Source organism: Leucoraja erinacea, chromosome 27 (genome assembly GCF_028641065.1).
Source record: "Leucoraja erinacea ecotype New England chromosome 27, Leri_hhj_1, whole genome shotgun sequence".
In the NCBI taxonomy this organism is placed as follows: domain Eukaryota; kingdom Metazoa; phylum Chordata; class Chondrichthyes; order Rajiformes; family Rajidae; genus Leucoraja; species Leucoraja erinaceus.
In genome coordinates, this window is record NC_073403.1 from 20,067,231 (window position 1) to 20,092,804 (window position 25,574).

Sequence of the window (25,574 nt, forward strand, 5' to 3'; positions counted from 1 at the left end):
CTTCAAGCAGGATGTAAGGCCACCAAACTCAAGTGCAGTTTCCTACCACTTCAACCAGGGTGCAGGGCCACCAAACTCAAGTGCAGTTTCCTACCACTTCATGCAGGGTGCAAGGCCACCAAATTCAAGTGCAGCTTCATACCAAATTCAAGTGCAGTTTCCGACCACTTCAAGCAGGGTGCAAGGCCACCAAACTCGTGCAGTTTCCGACCACTTCAAGCAGGGTGCAAGGCCACCAAATTCAAGTGCAGTTTCGTACCACTTCAAGCAGGATGCAAGGCCACCAAACTCAAGTGCAGTTTCACACCAAGCAGGGTGCAAGTCCACTAAATTCAAGTGCAGTTTCATGCCATTTCTTGCAGTGTGCAAGGCCACCAAATTCAAGTGCAGTTTCATACCATTTCAAGCAGGGTGCAAGGCCACCAAATTCTAGTACTGTTTCCGACCACATCAAGCAGAGTGCAAGGCCACCAAATTCAAGTGCAGTTTTAAACTACTTCAAGCATGGTGCAAGGTCACCAAATTCAAGTGCAGTTTCTTACCACTTCAAGCAGGGTGCAAGGCCACGAAATTCAGTTTCATACCATTTCATGCAGGGTGCAAGGCCAGAAAATTCAAGAGCAGTTTCATACCATTTCATGCAGGGTGCAAGGTCACCACATTCAAATGCAGTTTCCTACCATTTCAAGCAGGGTGAAACCACCATAAAACCACACAAAACACCACATAAACACCACACTCACAATTCAGTAGACATTCAACGTGTTCAGTTGATTCACAGACAGTCGTGATCTCTCCATCCCCCATCTTGCAGAGACTGAGCCACACCCACACTTCTGGGTTGTATAATACCTCCTACAAAAAGGGGCATGGCCTTCATGGCGCGATTGACAGCAGAGAGATTCTCAACATTTTTTAAACACTAATAACACTTTTAATTTTCATTGATGGGAAGAATCCTCTGCACCTGATGGGTGGAGGGGGACTGAATGAGATGGCCAAAATCACAGCCGTAAGTGGTAGCGTTTTATATAAAATCAATATACAGTGCAAACAGGAAGTTGTCAAGTTACCACCACGAAAAACAGCCATTTGCAGTGCTTCACTTCAAACCAACCAATACCAACACTAGCCATTTGCAGTGTTTCACTTCAAACACATTAAGAGCATTCAAGGTCAGTAAAACCACACTCACAGTTTAGTAGACATGTGTTCAGTGTTATTCACAGCTCAAACTGAGAGACATGACCCTCTCGCTTTCCCATCTTGCAGTGACTGACTGAGGCACTCAACGCTTCTGGGTTTTATAGTCCCTCCAGAAGGGGCGTGGCCTTCAGGAGAGAGAATTTTTCTCTCCATTTTTTAAACACTAATAACTCTTTTATTTTTCATCGATGGGAGAAATCCTCTTGTCCTGCACAGTGGAGGGAGACTCTGAGTAAGATGGCCAAAAATCACAGCCGTAAGTGGCAGCGTTTTTCTAAAATCAATATACAGAACAACAGGAAGTGGCCAAGATCAGACTTTTAGTAATATAGATGTCGTTGAGATGATACAATAAACTCTCTCCAAACATGTGTGAAGAGCCAAATATCAATATTTAGTTTCAATAATTATGTAACATTTTTAATAAGCACGTGTTGCTGACATTCTAGACAGGCAGAATGGAGCTGATTGTGTTGGTTTTAACTCAATCAATCCTTTTACAAAGAGGTTTCTCTTCATTTTTTCTGAGGAAATTACCCAGGTTTGATTAAAAGTTGCTGTGATTTCTTCATTCATTTATGAAATCGGTTATTTTTTTAACTGAGCAAATTGGGTTTTTTTTGTAGTCGGTCTTGCATCCTACTCCATCTCACCTCAACCCTGGACTGGAATGGAATTGTCAATGTTAAGTATTGTGCTTACCTAAATCAGTAGAGGCAATTTGGTACTTTTTGCTTGTATAAGTTACATGTTTGAGGATATTATTGATGATTGCCAAACTTGGACTTCTTATTGTCAATTCTTGTTCACCCGATCCATGTACGACACCATCAGGAGTTTCAACAATTGTATTGAATACCCCTTGAGTCGCTGTCAGTTTGACCTTGGTACAAAAAGCAAATAATTCATTACCATTCAAATGTCGTCCATTATACAAAGTCTTTTGGACAATTTCGCTTAAACAAATAATGATTTATTTGTATCAGTAATTGGATGCATTGTTATACGTACTGTATTTTTTTCTCCCTCCATGCCATGCACAGCTAGGCCTAAGTGTTAAAAATGTAAAAGATTTAAGTTTTCATGTCAAGTGGAAAAATTAACGTAATAATTAATCTGTTCATTGAATAACAAAACCAATGTACAAACCTGGGATGAGAATAGAGTAGAGTGGCTTTACTTCAACTCCATGGGTAGGGTAGCTCAGAGGAGAATGGGGTTGCGCAATAATAACCTTCTTTGCAGGCGATTCATTTCTGTATAGAAATCGGCATTATACTAAGAACAATGCAACTTTGAAAATACTCCTTTGTTTTTGTCAAAATCATTGGCATGGATCAAAAGTCAGCTGCAAATATAGATGCAGTCACATTGAGATTATAAATGAGTTCATAGGTGACAGGAGCAAAATTAGGCCATCAAGTCTTCTCCACCATTCAATCATGCCTGAAATATCTTTCCCTCTTAGCCCCATTCTCTGGCCTCCCCATAACCCCAGACACCCAAACTAATCAAGAATCTACTAATCTCTGCCTTAAAAATATCCGTTGACTTGACTTCCACAGACTTCTGTGGCGACGTATATTCCTTGTATGTGTACATACTTGGCCAATAAACTTATTCATTCATTCATAAATTCCAAAGATTCACCACCCTCTGACTAAATAAATTCCCCCTCATCTTCTTCCTGTAAAGGCTGAAATGGTACAAAAAAAAGTGGTGGGGAATAAATATTTCATCCTAATCTCACAAAAATAAATGTTCTAACCATCAACCTCTTAATTAGTGTCCTTACTCTTTTTCTTAAGAGGAGTCATCCACTAAGGGCACAAGCAATGGAATGACCATGAATTTGGTGAAGATAAAACTAAGAACAATTCCCCAGGGTATTCTGGTTTCCTCCCATTCCCCCAATGATGTGCAGATCAGTGGACTAATTGGCCATTGTAAATTGCCATTCATCTGAACAGTTGGGAGGAGAAACAGGGGCGGAGCGGATAGGCATGCACGCAGGGCGGATTTACGTATAGGGTGATTTTACAAAAGGTCACTGGGTCATAGGTCTTCACACACGGAGCCGCAAAATCCAACTGGGGTACATACGTCACTTCCGGTACATGCTATTGATGCTAGAAACGCGTACTTTCAAACCTGTTAAAAACCGCGAAAACATCAATAATGCCTTGGTTTTGATGAAATGCAGTGAGCAAACGTGAAAATTCCCGATATTTTCTATCTTTATATCTGCACGGCCAACAACTTCCGCTGTTATTTTCCCTTCAGCTCTCTCTTCTCTTTACCTTCGTTTTTCTTAATCTTTGGAACTCTAAAGTAGGATAGCTGTGTCTCACGGTCACCCCGACTGGCACAGTTATTTACAGCGCAAAAATTAACCGTTTTCGTGGTTTTTAACAGGTTTGAAAGTACGCGTTTCTAGCATCAATAGCATGTACCGGAAGTGACGTATGTACCCCAGTTGGATTTTGCGGCTCCTATGAAGACATATAACCCAGTGACCTTTCGTGAAATCACCCTATAAACTGGACAAGCTTCAGTTTAGGGCCTCGACATCTAGGAGGCGTCCGGCCAGAGCAGGACACCTGCCGTTCAACTATGGGCAGTCCCCCTCTCTATCTCTTTCTATCTCTCTCTCTCTCTCTCTCGTCTCCCCCCCGCTATACATATCCAGGCCGCCGGGTCTCCGCTCTCCGCTCGCTCGCTCCTCATCCGCCGGCACGGCAGGCCGCCTTGCACATGCGCATTGCTACGGATAGAAGAAATTGGGTGACGTTTCGGGTAGAGACCCTTCTTTAGATTCCCTCTGGTTTTAGTGTCATTAGTTTAATTTAAAGATACAGCGTGGAAACAGGCCCTTCAGTCCACCGAGTCCACGCCGACCACTGATCACCCGTACACTAGTTCTTTCCCACACATTAGCGGAGTAAATCAAGAGTCAAGAGTGTTTTATTCTCTCAAGTCCCAGTAGGAACAATGAAATCCTAACTTGCAGCAGCACAACAGAATATGTAAACATAGTACTCTGTAAACAATGTCATAAACGAGAAAACAAAACAGTGTATATTTATATATGAATATTTAACTATATAAATATATATATATATGTGTGTGTGTGTGTGTGTGTGTGTGTGTGTGTGTGTGTGTGTGTGTGTGTGTGTGTGTGTGTGTGTGTGTGTGTGTGTGTGTGTGTATGTGTGTGTGTGTGTGTGTGTGTGTGTGTGTGTGTGTGTAATATATATATACCCACACACACACACAATTTCTGTCCTGGGATTAATAAAGTTCTATCGTATAGTATTTTGTGTGTAGGAAGGAACTGCAGATGCTGGTTTAAACTGAAGATAGACACAAAAAGCTGGAGTAACTCAACAGGTCAGACAGAATCTCTGGACAAAAGGAAAATATTACGTTTTGGGTTGGGTCTGAAATAGGTTCCTGCACACCTTTGGAATGTGGAAGGAAACAAGAGCACCTGGAGAAAACCCATGTGATCAAAGGGAAAAGGAGCAAACTCCATACAGACAGCACCCATATTCAGGATCAATTCCGGGTCTCTGACACTATTAGGCAGCAACTTTATGGCCAATGTACAGCCCCATGGCCTTGAACTTAATTATAATGACAAGTGTGGCAAGGGGGGTGACATGAAAAAGAAAGGAAGAGGCGGAGACAGTCGGCTGTGGGAGAGCTGGGAGTGGGAGGGGAAGGAGGGAGAAAGCAAGGGCTACCTGAAATTAGAGAAGCCAATGTGCATACCGCTGGGGTGTAAACTTCCCAAGCAAATATGAGGTGCAGAGAATTGAGGACACAGCCCAGAACGTCACACAAACCGACCTCCCTTCCATTGACTCCATTTCAAAGTTCAAAGTTCAAAGTAAACTTTATTGTCAATTCAAATAAATTGGATTGAAATTGCGTTTCCCCATACTCCAAATGTGCAAGTAATATTTATAACACAGACAGACAATATACCAATAAGATAGACAATATACATTATTTAAAATATTCACAGTGTGCCAGTCTGTAGTAAAATTTTGAGGTATGTTATTAAAGTGCAATAATAAAGGTGCAATATAGAAAAGTGCAAATAGCATACTGCAGACATTGAGTTAAAGTTAAATGTTCATGGAATTTTCTTAAGTGTGTTGAGTAATCTGATGGCCTGAGGGTAAAATCTGGTGGTTTTGCTCCGCATGTTGCGGTAGCGCTTGCCGGATGGTAGGAGAGTGAACAGTTCATGTGCTGGGTGGGTGGTGTCTTTGATGATATTGGTTGCTCTCTTGCGACAGCGAGATGGGTGTAAGTCCTGGATTGCAGGTTGGGGTGATCTGGTGATCTTCTCCGCTGTCCTCACCACTCTCTGTAGTGCCTTCTGGTCAGCAGCAGAGCAACTGCCATACCAGACTGAGAGACTGCTGGTAAGAATGCTCTCAATGGCACCCCTGTAAAAAATGGTGAGGGCAGAAGGGGGGAGGTCGGCTCTCCTCATCCGTCGAAGGAAGTGGAGGCGTTGCTGTGCTTTCTTGACTAGGGAGATGGTGTTGGTGGACCATGTCTGATCATCTGTGATGTGCACTCCCAGGAACTTGGTGCTTTTCACAGACTCCACTGCACTGCCATTGATGGTGAGTGGGGTGTGTGCTGTCTGTTTCTTCCTGAAGTCCACAGTTATTTATTTTGTTTTATTGACATTGAGTTGAAGGTTATTGATGTCACACCAGCTGATGAGTTGTACCTCCTCTCTGTAGGCAGATTCGTCATCGTGGCTGATGAGACCCACCACTGTTGTGTCATCAGCGAACTTGATGATGTGGTTCGAATTGTGTTTGGCACAACAGTCACGTGTCATTAGCGTGAACAACAGAGGGCTCAGCACACATCCCTGTGGGACCCCGGTGTTCATGATGGTGGTCTCTGATGAGTTTTTGCCAACTCTTACCGTCTGTGGTCTGTCAGTGAGGAAGTCCAGTAACCAGTTGCATAGTGTGGTGCTGATGCCTATTTTGCCGAGTTTATTCACCAGGTGTTGGGGGATGACTGTGTTGAAGGCGGAGCTGAAGTCGATAAACAGCATCCGCACGCAACTGTTATTGTTTTCCAGATGAGCCAGGCTTAGGTGGAGTGCTGTTGCTATGGCATCATAGAAACATATAAACATAGAAATTAGGTGCAGGAGTAGGCCATTCGGCCCTTCGAGCCTGCACCGCCATTTAATATGATCATGGCTGATCATCCAACTCAGTATCCCGTACCTGCCTTTTCTCCATACCCTCTGATCCCCTTGGCCATAAGGGCCACATCTAACTCCCTCTTAAATATAGCCCATCATCAGTGGAACAGTTGGGACGGTATGCAAACTGGAATCGGTCAAGTGTAGAGGGGAGACTGGATGTTATGTGGGCCTTGACCAACCTTTCAAAGCACTTCATCATGATGGACATGAGTGCTATGGGCCGGTAATCGTTCAGTGTTGAGGCTGGGGATTTCTTGGGTAGCGGTATGATGGTGGTGGCTTTGAAGCATGCTGGTATGATGGCTTGGCTCAGAGAGGTGTTGTAGATGTCCGTAAGAACCTCTGTGAGTTGGTCAGCACAGTCTATGTTGTCAGGACCTGCAGCTTTTCTGGGGTTCACCTTGAGTAGGGTCCTCCGCACATCTGCTGGGTCCAGGTGAAGTGCTTCATGATCTGGGCAGGGAGGGGCTTTTGTTGGTGTGATGGTGTTGTCCTCCTCAAACCGGTTGAAGAAGGTGTGAAGTGTGTTGAGGAAGTCTGTGTTGTCCTCGCACGGTGGGGGTGTTGGCCTGTAGCCGGTGACAGACAGGATGCCTTGCCACAGGCGCTTGGGGTCCTTAGTGTCTGTGAAGTGTGCTTGAATTTTCTGTCCATAGGCACGCTTGGCTGTTCTCATGCCCTGGTTCAAGTTGGCCCTAGCAATACTAAGGGCGTCTTTGTCCCCGGACTTGAAAGCAGCATTCCGCGCTCTCAGGAGCTCACGTACCGGCCTGGTGAACCATGGTTTGTTGTTGGCCCTCGTGGTGATGTTTTTGATGACTGTCACATCTTCCATGCATTTGAATATATATCCAGTCACAGATTCAGTGTATTCCGTCAAGGTGGTGCCCAATTAATCTTGGAGCCAGGCCCAGATTTACTCCGGTCATTGCAAATACAAAGTAGACATGAAGCGCATAACTCCAGACAAAGGGTGGCTCAAACAAAGTTTTGGAAGTAGCCCAGAACATCACGCAAACCAACCTCCCTTCCTTTTACTCCATTTACACTTCAAGCTGCCTCGGCAAGGTCACCAGCAATATTAAGGATGACTCACACTCCTTTCACTCCCTCTTCCTCCATCTCTGATAAGGAAAGATGTACAGAAGTGTGAAAACACTCACCTCCAGATTCAGGGACAGCTTCTTTCCAGCTGTCATCAGGCAACTGAACCATCCTATCAACGGTTCTGAGCTACTATGTCCCTCATTGGAGATCTTCAGACTATCTTGCACTAAACATTATTCCCTTTATCATGTATCTGTACACTGTGGATGGCGTGATTGTAATCATGTATAGTTTTTCTGCTGACTGGTTAGCATGCCACAAAAGCTTTTCACTGAACCTTGGTACATGTGACAATAAGCTAAACTAACTAACTAAATGTAGACACAAGGAACTTGAACAAAACATAAAGTATTGAAGGTACTCCAACACCTTCGGGACAGGCAGCATTTGTTTAGGGAATGGAGTGATGACGTTTCAGGTGTGATGAAAGACGTCGACCCAAAATGTCATCTGTCCATTCCCTCCACAGATGCAGCCTGGCTTGCCAAGTTCCTCCAGCATTTTGCTATAGGATAATTGATGTAGTTTCTACCCCAACCCCCACCCCCCCCCCCCCCCCCCCCCCCCCCCCCCCCCTCCTCCCCCCCCCCCCCCCCCCCCCCCCCACATCTCCTAACACTCTGCGAAACATTTTATCTGAGCATGGTTAATTCATCAACTTGTATTTCTGCTTCATTTCTTAATATTTTCTTTCTTTCTATTCTGCTCACATTTTATTTTTTATACTCTTCTTCCTTAACAACAAAATCTCTTATGCATCCCTCTATCATTAAGACACGTGCAAATTGTTTCTTGAGAACCGTGTCTATGTTAAATACTGGCTGACACAAGTTACCTTTCTGATCTTCAAGGGACCCAATATTTATCATATGTGTATGATAAATTATATACACATATGATAAATATTATATGTGTATTCCACCAGTCAGCTTAGAATAGACAGAGAGTGGTGAATCTCTGGAACTCTCTGCCACAGAAGGTAGTTGAGGCCAGTTCATTGGCTATATTTAAGAGGGAGTTAGATGTGGCCCTTGTGGCTAAAGGGATCAGGGGGTATGGAGAGAAGGCAGGTACGGGATACTGAGTTGGATGTTCAGCCATGATCATATTGAATGGCGGTGCAGGCTCGAAGGGCCGAATGGCCTACTCCTGCACCTATTTTCTATGTTTCTATGTCTATGTTATGAATCACTCAAGGACTCAGCAATGAGTTTAGGGAACGAGCGGGAGGTCAAATGTGTGAGCATCTGGACTACAGTGCATGTTTCTGTGCCTGAGTATGTGGGTATGGTTAGAACACGGCTTTCTCTACAGAATCTCTGCTGACCATCTGTGCAATTCAGCCTATTGCTTTTACACCTCTGAAATCTGCCTACATATGTGATTTTCAGTTTCCGGTTGATTGTTCCGGGCTGATGGATATCTAAGAACACAACGGATGGCAATTCTAGTAAATTCTGCATCCCTAATAAATCACAATTATTGGGCAATTAAAAACAAAAATTAGATTTAAATAATTGTTAATGATTACAATGGTAGAAGTAAGCTCTCGTTCAGCAACTTACTTTCCAAATGGTTAAAAGAATAAGAACCATACCAAAACACTTCACAGTCAATGATCTACTGATGAAGTATAGTTAATACTGACTCAGGCTGACTTAGCAGCTAATGTATACAGAGAAAGATGCTGGTAGCAACAAGGAGATAAATGATTGAGATAAGTTGTTCGGGTGATGGCTGAGGATTCACAAGCATGAAACAGGCCCTATGGCTCACTGAGATCACACTGAGGTTTAAACACCCATTCATCCTCATCACACTTATTTTCCCTACATTCTCATTGCTTCCCACAAATGCGACCCCACTTGCACACCAGGGGCAACTTACAGTGGCCATTTAAGCAACCAAGATGCATACCTTTGGGATGCGAGAGAAAAGAGGAAAGTCACGTGATCATAGTGAAAATGAGCAAACTCAACACACAATCACTAGGTTACCATCCCTTCAGCCCCTGACACCAAAGGCCAGTTTGTTTATCCACGTCTCCACTCACCACAATGCCAACACATCTGCTCTCTGTTCCACTTATAAGAGACTGAACAGCTAGGCAAAGTATCATGTATCTTGCACTTTTACGGATGTGGCTTTGGAGAGAAAATAAGCCAACATCTGGTGTCTCAGATTAGTTTAAGTCAGAGTTTAGAGATATAGCATGGAACAGGCTCTTTGGTACACCGAGTGCACGCCGACCAGCATTCTAACGTTATTCAACTTTCTCATCCACTCCCTACATTCTAGGGGCACTCTTTGTTTTACAGAGGCTAATTAACTCACAAATCCACGTCTTTGGGATGTGGAAGGAGACCAGAGCATGCAGGGGAAACCGATGTGGTACCAGGAAGAACGTCCAAATTCCACATAGACCACACAGCACTCAAAGATAGGAGCAAATCCGGGTTTCTGACAGGTTTGCGGCAGTGGTTCTACCCGTTGTGCCACTGTGACTCCCATTTGTTCTTCCACAAGAAAGTATCCTTGGCAATATTAATCCCCCATGCAACAGTGCCTAAAAAAAGACGATCTGATCATTATTTCATTGCTGTTATTGGGATCTTGCTGCGTCCAGATTGATTCCTACATTATAGCTCACAGTAGACCAATGATTCTACTGGAGGTAATTATCTATATTACTAAAACTCTTTGTTTGTGCCGACAATGTGCCTCTCTGCTCTGCTTTTTCCTATCTTCTTCCAAATGCTAGGGCACAGCTTTCCCATTTTCACATATTCTACTCACATTTTTCCCGTCGAAACAATAAATATCTTCCCGTCGCATTCCGACCTATATTTCCAATGTTATTCATGATTTAAAATGTCAAAAAAAGCCAAAACCACTTTCTCAGGGAGCATCCAATGATGATGTCACAATGCCTCTCACAGTGCACCAATCACAATGGGCTCTCAAGCTGTCCAGGCCCTGGCGCTGCTCTACGGCCTGGGGCAGGGAATGGGAGTGAGGGGAGGAGGAGGGAAATGGGGTAGGGTCTCTACCCCTTCCCTCTCTGCCCCTCCCTCTCTCTACCCCCCTCTCCCTCCCTCTACCCTCCCTCTCTACTCCCCTCCCTCTCCCTCTCTAACGCCCTCTCCATCTCTACCCCCTCCCCCTACCTCTCTACCCCCACCCTCCCTCCGCCCCCCCCTCCCTCCCCCCCTCTCTCTACCCCCCCCTCCCTTTTTATACCCCTCCCTCTCTACCCCCCTCTCCCCCCTCCCTCTCTATCCCCCTCCCTCTCTAGGGAGTGGTGAGTATTGGGACCTATGGGTGAGTGGTGGACTATTGTATTTGGGGACCAGCCCTCCCCTGTGACGTGCGCCCCCCCCCCCCCCCCCCCCCCCCCCCCCACCCCACGCCCCAACCCGCGTCGGGGGACAGGACACAATGGGTCCTACTTGTTTGTCTATAAATGTGCTTTGGAAAATCCTGAGACCAAAAATGATCTGATATAAATTCATGACATTTTTTTAAAAGAATGCAAAACCCTTCAATGCAAAGATAATCCACACTGTTTATAGTGCCACCTATAATTTACTTACCTTTTTTTATATTGTTCATATTGTAATCCCCTTCGTTTTTTGATTGCCAAATTATCCTTCCCAGCGTTAAATTTATCATATGTAAACATGTCTGAATTCAAAATTCTACAGCTGCAGGCATTTCTGCCAAATGTCCTACAGAAACAAAAAAAGTTGAAAATTGATCTACAAGTTCATTGCAAAAGTTAAAGAAAGAAATTACAATATAACCACAACCTGAATACAGATCCTGAAATGGAATTTTGTGAGAAATCCAATAATTGCTACACATTTATAGACACAAAATGCTGGAGTAACTCAGCGGTTCAGGCAGCATCTCTGAAGAGAAGGAATGGGAAACTTCACCCATTCCTTCCCTTCAGAGATGCTGTCTGCCCCACTGAGTTACCCCAGCATTTTGTGTCTATCCTAGATTTAAACCAGCATCTGCAGTTCCTTCCTACACACTCTTCACATATATGGCAGACCAAAAGCCAACAAGCATTTTACTGCTAAGTTTACTAAAGGAAATAAGCCTCATGGTATGTAGACTGAAAACTCTTTTTATGTGCTTGGAAAAATATCCAAGCACAAAGGGGAGAAAAGGAGATTGAATGTGGAATAGTACCACAGTACAACACAGGCCTTTTGCAATACAAAGCCTGACCTAGGTACCAACCTTGATACCAATTTAATCCCATCAACCTGCACATGGTCTATATCCCTCCATCCTATGCCTGAATAAATGGTTCTTAAATGCTCCAAAGATAAGTAAAATTGCACGTTAAAGCCGCAAAGTGCTGGAATGACTCAACGGGTCAGGCAGCATCTCTGGAGAATATGGATAGGTGACTTTTCAGGTCAGGACACTCTGACCCGTGTTCTGAACTGCTGCTGACCTGCTGAGTTACTCTTGCACTTAATGTCAATCAGCACCTGCAGTTCCTAGTTTCAACATTGCATCTCCTATCTTCTCCTCTCCTCCAGCCCTGCCTGGGGATTTCCTGGGATTCATTATGGGGGGAGGCAAACATGGAAATCTATTCAGGGAACGTAATAGAGGTTTGTAGACTCTTGCCAACAACCAAGAGAGTTAAATTCAGTGCTGCCGGAAGATATTTTCCCTTCCTGAACTGCAACCTCAGAGGTGAGCATATAGCAACGTGTAGTATGGCTACAAAACTAACCTTTCTCTGAAACTGCAATGGATGCGCATGGTCTTCCAGCCTTCCAACAGTGGGAACTGTGATGAAGGCTGATTCCTTCCACTGAATTGTTCTCACCGGCTAGGTTTTTCAATGGTTGAAAGATACAGCATGGAAACAAGCCCATTGGCCCACTGAGTCCATGCTGACCATCCATCATGCCTTTGCACTACTTCTAGGTTATTCCACATTTTCAACCCCACTACCAATGATTTACAGAGGCCAATTAACCTATAAACCTGTACGCTTGGGATGTAGGAGAAACCAGCGCACCCAGACAAAACACACGCGGTTACAGTAGGTATGTTGCAAAGCCTACCTGAAGCGTCGCTGAAAATCTGTCCCAGCCCGTGTGCGCGATTTTGGCGCCGTTTAGAGGGGGGCGGGTTTAAAAAGCGATTTCCCCTAGGCTGTTCAAATCGAGGATGTTCAGCCTAGTTAATTATTAACGAAAAATCGCTGGAAGATTCCGTCGCTTTAGTTATTATTACTTTTAAGGGCTTTCTATACTTGTTATAGTAGTTTAAAAATTAACCTCTAAACCCCCGACCGCCGGCAACCGGCCGGATCTCATACAGGGGACAACAGACACATTAAAAAGGGCTTCTTAAGATCCCTTTATACACAGTTTAATGTTGCGAGTAGCTAATTTTGGCCCCCATTATTTCCCGCAGTATTTTTCTGGGCATTTGGGGTACAAATCTACCGCAATGTGAACGTTCTAAACCAGCGCATTCACAGGAACCCACTAGAAAGCTGATTTAAATGGACTTTAATTTACAGCAATTGAACACTAAATTCCTTCCATTTGGCCTATAAATTAATGTCAATGAGATTTAAAAATCATGTTTTATTGTGAATTATTTGTGAATATTATTTGAACACTTAGGCTATTTAAAAATGTTAATCATTTATTAAGAAATGGATAGATGTTTAGATCTAGTAATTGAAGTATGAAATTAGCTACAATTGGATAACTAACTAATTATATGCTTTAATTTCAGGTTATCCAAGTAAGATTGTTTTATATTTGTTTCAGAATGCTTCAATCTATGATAACTGAAAATTTCATTCAGTTCTCTTAATTTTTAAGAAAGTTATGGGCTTTTGACTGTCCTCGATCACAGCTTTTTTGTTATGTCCATAGAAAATCAATAGGGAACAAGATGCTAATATCTGAGTATGAAAATGGCCATAACTTTTTAAATACTTGAGATATGAAAGTGAATTAGGTGTAAAATTAAATTTATTTTTATGCTTTATCTGATGGGATAAATTGCAGACTTGATTTTTTAAATCTCAAAATTTTGTAACATTGCTAGTTATAGGGAGAACATGCGAACTCCACACAGACAGCACCAGATGTCAGGATCGAACCCTAGTCTCCAGCATCTGTGCGGCTGTGCCACTCCATGGTTGCTCCTACCAATTTCTTGGTGCCCCTGATCTACACAAAGCAGGCAGGGAGAAGGAACTCAAGCCCATTATTATAGAGGAGACTAAAGTCAGTCTGTCTGTCTGTCTGTCTGTCTGTCTGTCTGTCTGTCTGTCTGTCTGTCTGTCTGTCTGTCTTCTTGTTTATATGTGTGTGTGTGTGTGTGTGTGTGTGTGTATGAGAGTGTATGTTATTGTCTTCTCTCAACTTTTCCCCATCGCCGATCTAATAAGTTTCCTTCATATATTATGTTTTACTTCGGAGTCACGTGAGTGACTACATGAAGAGCCCGCTCAGCATGCATGCGCGACATTGCGTTCAGCAGTGCAACAGCGGCCGCATCGGGAGTCAGGCGCTCCCGCTACGGGGTGAAAGAACGGACCGTTAGGTAAGCTCTGAGGTTGGGTTTTCTTTCACAGCGAGCCTTCTGCTTTTCAAGCAGCGAAGAAAGGCTCTTGGACAAACCTGTCCCCCGCTCGACTCCACAGAGGAGCGTTCCATCTGGGGGGGGGCAGCAACAAGGCGGTAGGACTGCTTACCCGGCACTCCGCTATTCCCCGACACCGTGCCGAGCCCAGCCCGCTAGAGCCTGAGCAGCGGGCTAGATGTAAAGCCACGGAAGAGGCGTCCGGCCGGTGGCTTCCGACTTGTCGGACGGGGACGTCTCTCCACTCGCACGGGGGAGAGACAGCCGCCTGAGCCGCTTGGAGCGGCTCCTGGAGCAGGAGCTCCAGCGAGACGCGTTTCGTGAGGTGGCACTCTCACAGGGGGAGTTCAGGCACTCCCTCCACAGTGCCTTGTGCACTGTCCATTGCTTCCTCCTTACCCGAGGGTAGCTTTGGTGACCAGGACTGGGCTGGTCAAGAAGAGGGGACGCTGGCTGAAGGTGTCGGGGGTATGCAAGGGGTGCAGGAACAGGAAGAGCTGCTGGGTGTGCTGGACCGCTACGTGGCAACCCCACGTGCAGGAGGCCGTTAAAGGCCAAACCAGCGGCCAGCATTAACCACCTCTCCAGCAGGCCCCTACAGGAGAGGTGGTCAATCAGGCCTTAGAAACGTATACAGCTCCAGAGAACTGTGAGTCCCTTAAAGTGCCGGCTGTAAACAGCCAAAAGTGGGGGCACATTGGGGCAAATATTCGGAACCAGGAGCTAAAACTGCAGCGGATCCTCAGGCTACTGACGTCAGCCATCACATCGTTTGCTCGTTCCGTGGACAAATACGGAGATGGCCACAACCTTCGTAAACAAATCATTAGACCTGCCATAAAATCCTAAATTTGCGGGGTTGTGCAAAACCCCAGCCACTGAGCCAGACCCACTGCACTTTGGCAAAAACCTCACAAAGCATATGAAGGGTATGGAAGAGGCCTTAAAAAGCTTTCGGTCTCATGAGGGCAGGCCCCGGGACGAGCAAACCAAAAACAATAATTCCTAAGCAGCAGCACCCCATCGCGTCCATCAGTCGACGTCTACCATGTGAGCCTGGTGAAAGCTCGGGGTCCGCATTCTATCCCCGGAAGTCTTCTTTAGACCAGGGCCCAGAGCGGACCCCATGGAAAATGCGCCGCCCCCCCAACGTCACCGCCACGTCAGACAACGTGCAAGACTCGTTGGACCGGCAGGAAACAGAAGAATACCCATAACCATGGAGGTAGGTGGGTCTGGTTCCTACCAGCGTATAGAGAATAGGGGCTTAATACTAACAGGGGGGAGATTACACTCAATGGCATTATTGGATACAAATACAATTCATACTAAAAAATTGCCACCAACATTCATCCCAGAGGGTATTTTCCCCTCCCCGTTAAAGAAACGAGAGGGACAAGCTGAACTGGTGAGACTAATTACAAAGGGTATCATGGGAAAACATGAACCCTTGGAATTCGTATCAAATATCTATATTACTAAAACTCTGTTCTTGACCGGTTTTGGCTTTCTGTGCTGCGGTTTCCGAGAGTATGCCGCCACCTACGGCTGTCATTTTTGGCCACCTCTGTCATTCAGAGCCCCCCTCCACCACGTGTGTGCCGAGGATTTTTCCCGTCGATGTAAATTGACAGAGATATTAATGTTTATGCAACATTCCCCATTCTCTCTGCTGCCCCCGCTGGAGGGAGGGGGAGCTACTATAAAACCAGGAAGTGGTGTGCCTCAATCAGTCTCTGCAAGTGGTGTGCCTCAATCAGAGCTTTGAATGACACTGACAAATGTCTACAGCACTGTGAGTACCCTTAATTTGGTTTGAAAATGAAAATATGGTTAGAGGTAAAAAAGCACTGCCTGCAAATGGTTGTTTGGGTTTGGGTTGAATTAAAAAGGCACTCTCTCTCCCCCCCTCCCTCTCTCCTCTCCCCCCCCCCTCCCGCTCCCTCTCCTCTACCCCCTCCCTCTCCTCTCCCCCTCCCTCTCCTCTCCCCCCCCTCCTCCTCTCCTCTCCTCTCCCACCCTCTACTCTCCCCCCCCCCTCTCCCCCCCCCCTCTCCTCCCCCCTCTCCCCCCTCCCCCCTCCCTCTCCTCTTTCCCCCCCTCTCCCTCTCCTCCCTCCCCCCTCCCTCTCCTCTCCCCCCTCTCCTCCTCTCCTCTCCTCCCCCTCTCCTCTCTCCCCTCTCCCCCTCTCCCCCTCCCTCCTCGTCCATCCCCTCCCCCCCTCTCCACTCCCCCCTTTCCTCTCCTCCTCCCCCCCTCTCCCCCCCAACGGGTCTGCACTTGGTCTAGTATTCACTAAACCCAAAAAAGATGGTGGATGTCGCATCTTCATTGACTTAACTTCACTAAATATGTTTGTTAAGTATATACATTTCAAAATGGAAACGGTTGTTACTGCCAAACAACTAATTTCCAAAGGATACTTCATGGCAAGCATTGATCTAAAAGATGTTTACTATTTAGTACCATTCACAAGGATCATCGCAGATACCTGAAATTTACCTGGATGGGGCAGCTATGTCAGCTTAAAGTGCTACCCAATGGGTTCACATCAGCACAAGATTATTCACCAAGATACTAAAACCAGCTCTGGCAATATTCAGAAGACAAAAACATATTGTCATGGCATATCTTGGTGATATCTTAAATAGTAGGCAAGACAATGGAATTGACTATGTTAGCTGTATCAGCTACCAAACAGTTATTCGAAACCCTGCGATTGTCTTACATCCAGATAAATCTAAGTTGACGCCATCCACAATCATGGACTACTTGGGCTTCACAATTAATTCAGTCTACGTGACTGTAACATTTCCAAGAGACACAACAGTTGAATTGGCACAATCATGCAACAATTTAATGGTCAACGAACTACCAAGTATTCGACAAGTAACCGAGTAATTGGGAAAATGGTAGCAGCATTTCCGGCTACACAATTCGGACCTTTGCACTGTCAAAACTTACAAAGAGCAAAGGTACAGGCACCAAAACGACATACAGGTCATTATGATCGTGTCATGAAGTTACCCACTGAAGCAATGTCAGAACTACAGTGGTGGGCAAAAAACGTTTGGCATAGTTTTCAGCCCTATTATCATCACTAACCCTACATTAGTTATCCAAACAGATGCCAGTGCTCAAGGCTGGGGAGCAACTAACTCTATATCCAGCATTGGTAGTAGATGGACTAACCCAGAATCATCATTACCACTTACACTGGGCATTAATTATTTAGAGATGTTGGGTGACTTTTATGGTTTAAAAGCATATGCACAAATATGCATCACTTGCATGTACGGTTACAAATAGATAATACTACGGTGGTGGCCTACATTAATCATATGGGCAGCATAAAATCGGTATCATGCGACAAGTTGGACAACACAATTTGGCAATGGTGTGTCGAAAGACATATTTGGCCAGGTAAACTAAATACAGTGGCAGACACCAGGTCACGTAAATTGATGACAACATCGAATGGATGTTAAATCCCCAAAAATTTGCAAAATTTATCAAGCAATATGGCACGCCAGATATCGATTTATTTGAATCAAGGCTAAATCACCAGGTACCTATGTATGTTGCTTGGGAACCAGACGCTGAGGCAGCAGCGGTAGATGCTTTCGCGCTGGATTGGGGAAATTATTAACACCCAGTGTCGGGCACAAGCCAACCGTGCCATGAGAAAATCAAACTCCTGGGTTGCAGATTCTGCACAAACCACTTCTGGGACTGGGATTATCAGAACAAACCGTTGACACCATGTCAGCATCCCTCCGAACATCCACTAAAAAACAGCACTTGTCCAGCATCAAAAAATGGGAGAAGTACTCTTGGATACAGGGACCACCTACTCAACCGCTACAGTTACCAACGAATTGGAATTCCTGGCGAACCTTCACCACGATGAAGGACTCAGCTACAGAGCTATCAACACAGCTAGAAGTGCCCTGCCTGTCTATTTAAAACCAGCTCCAGGACAACAGGCCATGGGGTCCCACCCGCTGGTGGTCAAACTAATGAAGGGTATTTACAACTCTAACCCCTAGACCAAGGTACACCCATATATGGGATGTCAGTATGGTCCTGACATACCTCAGGGGATGGCCACCAGCCAGATCCCTCAACCTGGAACAATCTATGCTCGAAACATTCATGTTGATGGCACTTGTAACTGCACAGAGGGTCCAGTAACTACACCTATTGTGACTGGACAGCATGCTCACAGCTCCAGACCAGATCTCTGTCATTATCCAGGGAATGATCAAACAGAGCAGACCAGGAACACCTAATCCAGTCATGGAATTCCGGGCTTACCCGCCAGAACCACGGTTATGTGCCATGACCCACCTACTATCCTACATAGACACAACCAAAAATATTCAAGGGAGATGAAAAGCCTTGTGGGTCAGTCATAAAAAACCTTATGGTCGGGTGACGAGCCAAACCATTTTGAGATGGCTCAAGCAGGTGCTAAAAGCTGCTGGGATAAACACTAACATGTACAAATCTCACTCCACCAGGGCAGCATCCACGTCGACGGCTAAAAGAATGGACGTGCATATAGACCACATCCTGGCTACAGCAGGATGGTCGGGGGGAAAGACCATTCAGAAATTTTATAATAAGCCGTTGGCAAAACCTGCTTTATTTGCAAAATATTTTCTTACAGACTGCAAATATTTAATTTAAGCCCAGGGGAGCAATTTAATTTATTTGTTGTTATTGTTAAAAAATACCATTGTGTTTTTCTACACAGATTCATTGGTTGATTACGATAACACACTTCCTCCCTCAAGGACTTCGGCAGTGAGTGAACTAATAACTGTTACACGGTTTGAAATCACAGAGCTTTGAAGTCTTCACGTAGTCACTCACGTGTCTCCAAAGTAAAATAGTAAGATTAAACGAGAACTTACCAGTTTGAAGTTTGATCTGTATTTTATGAGGAGTTACGATGAGGGATTACGTGCCCTCCGCTCCCACCCTCAATAATATGGGTCAAACTGATAAACTAATGTCTCCTTTTCTTTACTATATTTACTTCAATAACTGTGTCTATCTGTGATTCCACACCGCTGCTTTGAAGTATGCTGCGCATGCGTGCTGAGCGGGCTCTTCACATAATCCTCATAAAATACAGATCAAACTTCAAACTGGTAAGTTCTCATTTAATCTTACTATTTTATATGTTTTATATTTTATTATGCCAGTTCATTGGCTATATTTAAGAGGGAGTTAGATGTGGCCCTTGTGGCTAAAGGGATCAGGGGGTATGGAGAGAAGGCAGGTACAGGATACTGAGTTGGATGATCAGCCATGATCATATTGAATAACGGTGCAGGCTCGAAGGACCGAATGGCCTACTCCTGCACCTATTTTCTATGTTTCTATGTTATATTTCAAAAGTTATTGTTATTTTAAGGTTGAAAAAAGCAAACGTTGACAAGATTTTTACTGTTAAAATACTCCCTGCCAGCTTCCATTAAACTTTGATACAAAGTTGCAATACACGAACACTCTGTGCTTTGACCAACTTTTCACCTGAATGGGGTATAACAGCCCGCCATCCAACATTTGCAACAATGTTGCCATCACAGCTCCTGGCAGGACAGGAAGGGGAGGGTCAATTGGTATTGCAATTGGAGAAGTGCAATTGGAATTTTATTTTTATAGTCTAGTGCTGGGGAGGTTGAGGAGTGCTGGAATTTTACATTCGGCATTGGGTTAAGTTGGGCGACCCGTGGGGGCTACAGATTAGTGGTGCAATATTGCGTTGGGGAATGGGTTGCATTGGGGGACCAGGCCTCCCATGTGACACGGACCCAACGGGTCCCAGTTGGTCTAGTATACTATTAAAAGTCTCATCTTGTTTGTCTGTCTGTCTGTCTGTCTGTCTGTCTGTCTGTCTGTCTGTCTGTCTGTCTGTCTGTCTGTCTGTCTGTCTGTCTGTCTGTCTGTCCAAGGAACTATGCCAAAACGGTACACAATAGTGCGAAAGTTTTTGCTGAATCTTACACAGCTTTTTTCCTTGGTCATTAGTAGCAAGTTTCTTCACATTTGATGTTATATTTCACAAGTTATTGATATTTAATGTTAAAAAAAAGCCAACTTTGCAAATAATAACTGCCTGTGAGTGGGAGACTTTTCCTATAGCTTCCGGTGATGATGCCACAATGGCATCTCACAGTCATCCAATCACAATCGGATGTGATTTACACAAGCTGCTGTGAAGATTCCGAAAACCGAAAAAGACACCATGATGCAATCTTTAAGAAAGAACTGCAGATGCTGGAAAAATCGAAGGTAGACAAAAATGCTGGAGAAACTCAGCGGGTGAGGCAGCATCTATATAGCGAAGAAATAGGTGACGTTTCGGGTAGAGATCCTTCTTCAGACTAATGTGGGGGGAAAAAGAAAGGAAGAGGTGGAGACATTAGGCTGCGGGAGAACTGGGAAGGGAGGGGAAGGAGGGAGAGCACAAGAACTACCTGAAATTGGAGAAGTTAATGTTCATACCGTTGGGGTGTAAACTACCCAGGCGGTAAACTACCCAGGTGCTGCTCCTCCGATTTAGAAACATAGAAAATAGGTGCAGGAGTAGGCCATTCGGCCCTTCGAGCCTGCAACGCCATTCAATATGATCATGGCTAATCATCCAACTCAGTATCCTGTACCTGCCTTCTCTCCATACCCCCTGATACCTTTAGCCACAAGGGCCACATCTAACTCCCTCTTAAATATAGCCAATGAACTGGCCTCAACTACCTTCTGTGGCAGAGAATTCCACAGATTCACCACTCTGTGTGAAAAATGTTTTTCTCATCTCGGTCCTAAAAGATTTCACCCTTATCCTTAAACTGTGACCCCTTGTTCTGGACTTCCCCAACATCGGGAACAATCTTCCTGCATCTAGCCTGTCCAACCCCTTAAGAATTTTGTAAGTTTCTATAAGATCCCCTCTCAATCTTCTAAATTGTAGCAAGTACAAGCCAAGTCTATCCAGTCTTTCTTCATATGAAAGTCCTGATATCCCAGGAATCAGTCAGGTGAACCTTCTCTGTACTCTCTCTATGGCAAGAATGTCTTTCCTCAGATTAGGAGACCAAAACTGTACGCAATACTCCAGGTGTGGTCTCACCAAGACCCTGTACAACTGCAGTAGAACCTCCCTGCTCCTATACTCAAATCCTTTTGCTATGAATACTAACATACCATTGGCTTTCTTCTTCACTGCCTGCTACACCTGCATGCCTACTTTCAATGACTGGTGTACCATGACACCCAGGTCTCATTGCATCTCCCCTTTTCCTAATCAGCCACCATTCAGATAATAGTCTACTTTCCTGTTTTTGTCACCAAAGTGGATAACCTCACATTTATCCACATTATACTGCATCTGCCATGCATTTGCCCACTCACCCAGCCTATGCAAGTCACCTTGCAGCCTCCCAGCATCCTCCTCACAGTTAACACTGCCCCCCAGCTTCGTGTCATCCGCAAACTTGGAGAAGTCACTCCCCCACTCTTCCCCACAGAGTAGGGAAGATTCAAACAAGGGGACATGACTTGAGAATTAAGGGACAGAAGTTTAGGGGTAACATGAGGGGGAACTTCTTTACTCAGAGAGTGGTGGCTGTGTGGAATGAGCTTCCGGTGAAGGTGGTGGAGGCAGGTTCGTTTTTATCATTTAAAAATAAATTGGATAGTTATATGGATGGGAAAGAAATGGAGGGTTATGGTCTGAGCGCAGGAGTATGGGACCAGGGGAGAATACGTGTTCGGCACGGACTAGAAGGGTCGAGATGGCCTGTTTCCGTGCTGTAATTGTTATATGGTTATATGGTTATAAGTTGCATTCAATTCCCTCGTCCAAACCATTAATACATATTGTAAATAGCTGGAGTCCCAGCACTGAGCCTTGCGGTACCCCACTAGCCACTGCCTGCCATTCTGAAAAGGACCTGTGACTGCGCTTGGTCTCACCGATGTAGAGCAGTTGACACCTGGAACAGCAGATGCAATTGATGAGGTTGGAGGAGGTGCAGGTGAACCTCTGCCTCACCTGGAAAGACTGCTTGGATCCTTGGATGGAGTCGAGGGGGGAGGTAAAGCGACAAGTGTAGCATTTCTTGCAGTTGCAAGGGATATTACCAGGGGAGGAGGTGGTTTGGGTGGGAAGGGACAAATTGATCAGGGAGTTACAGAGGGAGCTGAAAGGGGAGGAGATGGGAAGATGTTGCCAGTGGTGGTATCCCGTTGAAGGTGGCGAAAATGTAGGAGGATATAGTCTCCGACTATAGATGATGCTCTCACCAGAGTCTCCTCTATATCCCGTAGCTCCGCACTTATTCCCACACGGAACGAGGACAGAGTCACCCTTGTCCTCACCTTCCACCCTACCAGCCATCATATACAACATATAATCCTCCCGTCCCCCCCACATCAGTCTGAAGAAGGGTCCCGAAAGATGGCCTATTCCTTCACTCCATAGATGCTGCCTCACCCGCTGAGTTTCTCCAGCATTTTTGTCTACCTTCAACAACAACAACAATAACAATACCATTTATTGTCATTTGAACCTTAAATGAAGTTCAAACGAAATTTGGTTTCTGCAGTCATACAACAAGAAAAATAAAAACAAGACACACAATTAACACCATTTACTCAAACATCCATCACTGTGAATCTCCTCCTCATTGTGATGGAAGGAAAAGTCATTGTCTCTCCCCTGTTTTCCATTCTTCTCCCGATGTTAAAACTCCCGGTGGGCGATGGCGTCCCGCGGCCATTAGAGCCGCACCGGGCGATGTAAGGCCCCGCTCCGGGTCATTTTCAACCCCGCAATTCGGGCGGGAGATGTTGCCATTGCGGGAGCTCCGATAAACGGTCTCCCACCAGGGACCCGCGAGCTCCCGATGTCACCGTCCATCGGGCCTGCGGCTGGAGCCTCCGAAGCTCCGAAGTTGGGTCACAGCCGCGTGCCACCACAGCTCTCCACGCTCCAAAGCCGGTCAGCTCCACGATGGTGAGTCCGCAGGCTCTGCGAATGGAGCCACCAGGTCGTTCCGGTTGGAGGCCGCTACACGGTGCTAGGTCCAACGACAATGGAGACCCGATAGGGAAAAGAGGTTTAAAAGTCCCCCCGCCCCCCGCTCCCCACATATACACAGCTAAACACAATATATAACTACAACCAAACTATACACTCAACAGGACAAAAATTAAAAAAAGACAGACGGACTGCAGAGGCTGCTGCCGCGATGCGCCACCATCTTGGACGGACTGAGATCTCAGCCACAAGCTGCAGTGAACATTCCGATAACTGAAAATTACATCACAATGTGATCTCTGCTGCCAATACAGAACCTATGAGAGTTGACGGAGTGGGGCACGGGAGGAGATGAAATGTTATTAAAAAAATTGTCTTTAGTGGGGGAGTGTGAAAGGTGAGAGGTGAGGTAGGGAGTGACTGAGGAGAGGGAAAAGGAGACAGAGAGACAATGGGAACAGCAGCTTCAAGGGAAGTAAGATTTTTGCCCCCCCCCCACCGGGAGGGATTGATTTGCTCAAGGAGGCGCCGACGCTGACCCAAAAGTCGAGTCCATTCATTGGCCCCGGGAAGCGCTGACTGCGCCCCCCCCCCCCCCCCCCCCCAACCCAAGTGGGAAAGATTAATTGCGTTGGGGAAACGGGTGAGTGGTGGAATATTACGTTGGGGAAATGGGGCCCAACGGGTCAGGAGGTAGGGAGGGGAGAAGGGTTATGGAGGGTGGGAGGGGGTGACTGAGGGTAGGGAGTGACTGAGGGTAGGGGAAAGGAGAGGGAGGGAGAGGTGAAGGAGGGAGTGGAGGAGGAGAGGAGGTGTGGGGAGAGAAGTGGGAGGGTGAAGAGGTGGGAGAGGGAGTGTTGGGGGATGAGGGGAAATAGGCCGTGCCTGCGCAGTTGGCGACTATGGGTGAGTGGTAGAACATTGCGTTGGGCGAATGGGTTACGTTGGGGGAACGTGCGATGGGGTGATTGGCTCTGGGTTGCGTAGTAAACACTACCCAGTCCATCATCGGCTCTGATCTTCCTTCCATCGAGTTGATTTATCGCAGTCGCTGCCTCAAAAAGGCTGGCTGTATCATCAAAGACCCACACCATCCTGGCCCAGGAAGAAGGTACAGGAACCTGAAGACTGCAACAACCAGGTTCAGGAATAGCTACTTCCCCTCAGCCATCAGGCTATTAAACTTGGCTCGGACAAAACTCTGATTATTAATAACCACTTTCTGTTATTTGCACTTTACCAGTTTATTTATTCATGTGTGTATATATTTATATCATGGTATATGGACACATTTATCTGTTTTGTAGTAAATGCCTACTATTTTTTTTCTGTGTGCTTAAGCAAAGCAAGAATTTTGTTGTGCTATACAGGGACACATGACAATAAACTCACTTGAACTTGAACTTGAACTTGTTTCCGGGTTGAGCGCTGACGCTGCGTTCGGGGACCAGCCCTCCCATGTGACGCCGCACACCCCCCCTCCCCCGCGTTGGGGGATGGGGCCCAACGGGTCCCACTTGGCCTAGTTATATGTTAAAAGGACTTACCAGTCACCTCCATATGGAGAGAGAAATTTTAATTTATTCAATGGTTTCAGTTTTAAGTGCGAATCAACAGGGGTAGTGGGTTTTTTTTCATCCGTAAACAAAATCCTTGACTCGATAATGCCAGGTCTCAAGATCAAACTTATGAAGAATGCTTCCAACACAATTATCATGAAAACCAGGCAATAGGTCTTGAGCTGCATGCTGAAAAAGGAACGTGATATAAAATTAAAACATGTTGAGAATCAAATTCAAATAAACAAATTTGCATAAACAAATAAAACAATATTTAAACTCATCCATAAAACTGCAGTAGTGATTGATCAGAATTTGAATTTGATGGCAGCTGAGGAAGTTAAATTAAAATAATTTGGTGATATGGGTATCAGGGGTTATGGGGAGAAGGCAGGAGAATGGGGTTAGAAGGGAGAGATAGATTAGCCATAATTGAATGGCGCAGTAGACTTGATGGGCCGAATGGCCTAATTCTGTTGCTATCACTAATGAACTTATGGTACAGTGCCAAAGCTGGCAGATCTGTTGCCTCATAGCACTAGAGGCCAGGGTTCAATCCTCACATCAGGTCTCTGCAGAGTTTGTATGTTCTCCCTGTAACCGTGCAGGTTCCTTCAAGGTGCTCCAGTTTCCTCCCACAAGAAATGCGTGTTTGTAGGTTAATTGGTCTTTTGAATGCCACTAACGTATCTGGATTCAATCACTGCCCACAGCAGCGTATTTCAGGCATTCACCACCCTCCATGTAATAACCCCACATA

General features: G+C 45.4%; 1 protein-coding gene across 3 annotated transcripts in view; it reads right to left on the minus strand.

The window, feature by feature from the left end:
- The window catches only part of LOC129710332 (beta-1,4 N-acetylgalactosaminyltransferase 2-like), a 52,582-nt gene that overhangs the window by 17,163 nt on the left and 9,845 nt on the right, over window positions 1–25,574 (minus strand). For 2 of the 3 annotated variants that reach the window (XM_055657262.1, XM_055657261.1), the window contains 5 exons: window positions 24,803–25,003; window positions 11,158–11,292; window positions 2,356–2,462; window positions 2,218–2,255; window positions 1,909–2,089 (listed from right to left, as the gene is read on the minus strand). In XM_055657262.1, coding sequence (XP_055513237.1) covers window positions 1,909–2,089; window positions 2,218–2,255; window positions 2,356–2,462; window positions 11,158–11,292; window positions 24,803–25,002 — 661 coding nt within the window. In that variant the 5' untranslated portion in view covers window position 25,003. The remainder of the gene's footprint in view (window positions 1–1,908; window positions 2,090–2,217; window positions 2,256–2,355; window positions 2,463–11,157; window positions 11,293–24,802; window positions 25,004–25,574) is intronic. The other variant, XM_055657264.1, reaches the window with a different exon arrangement.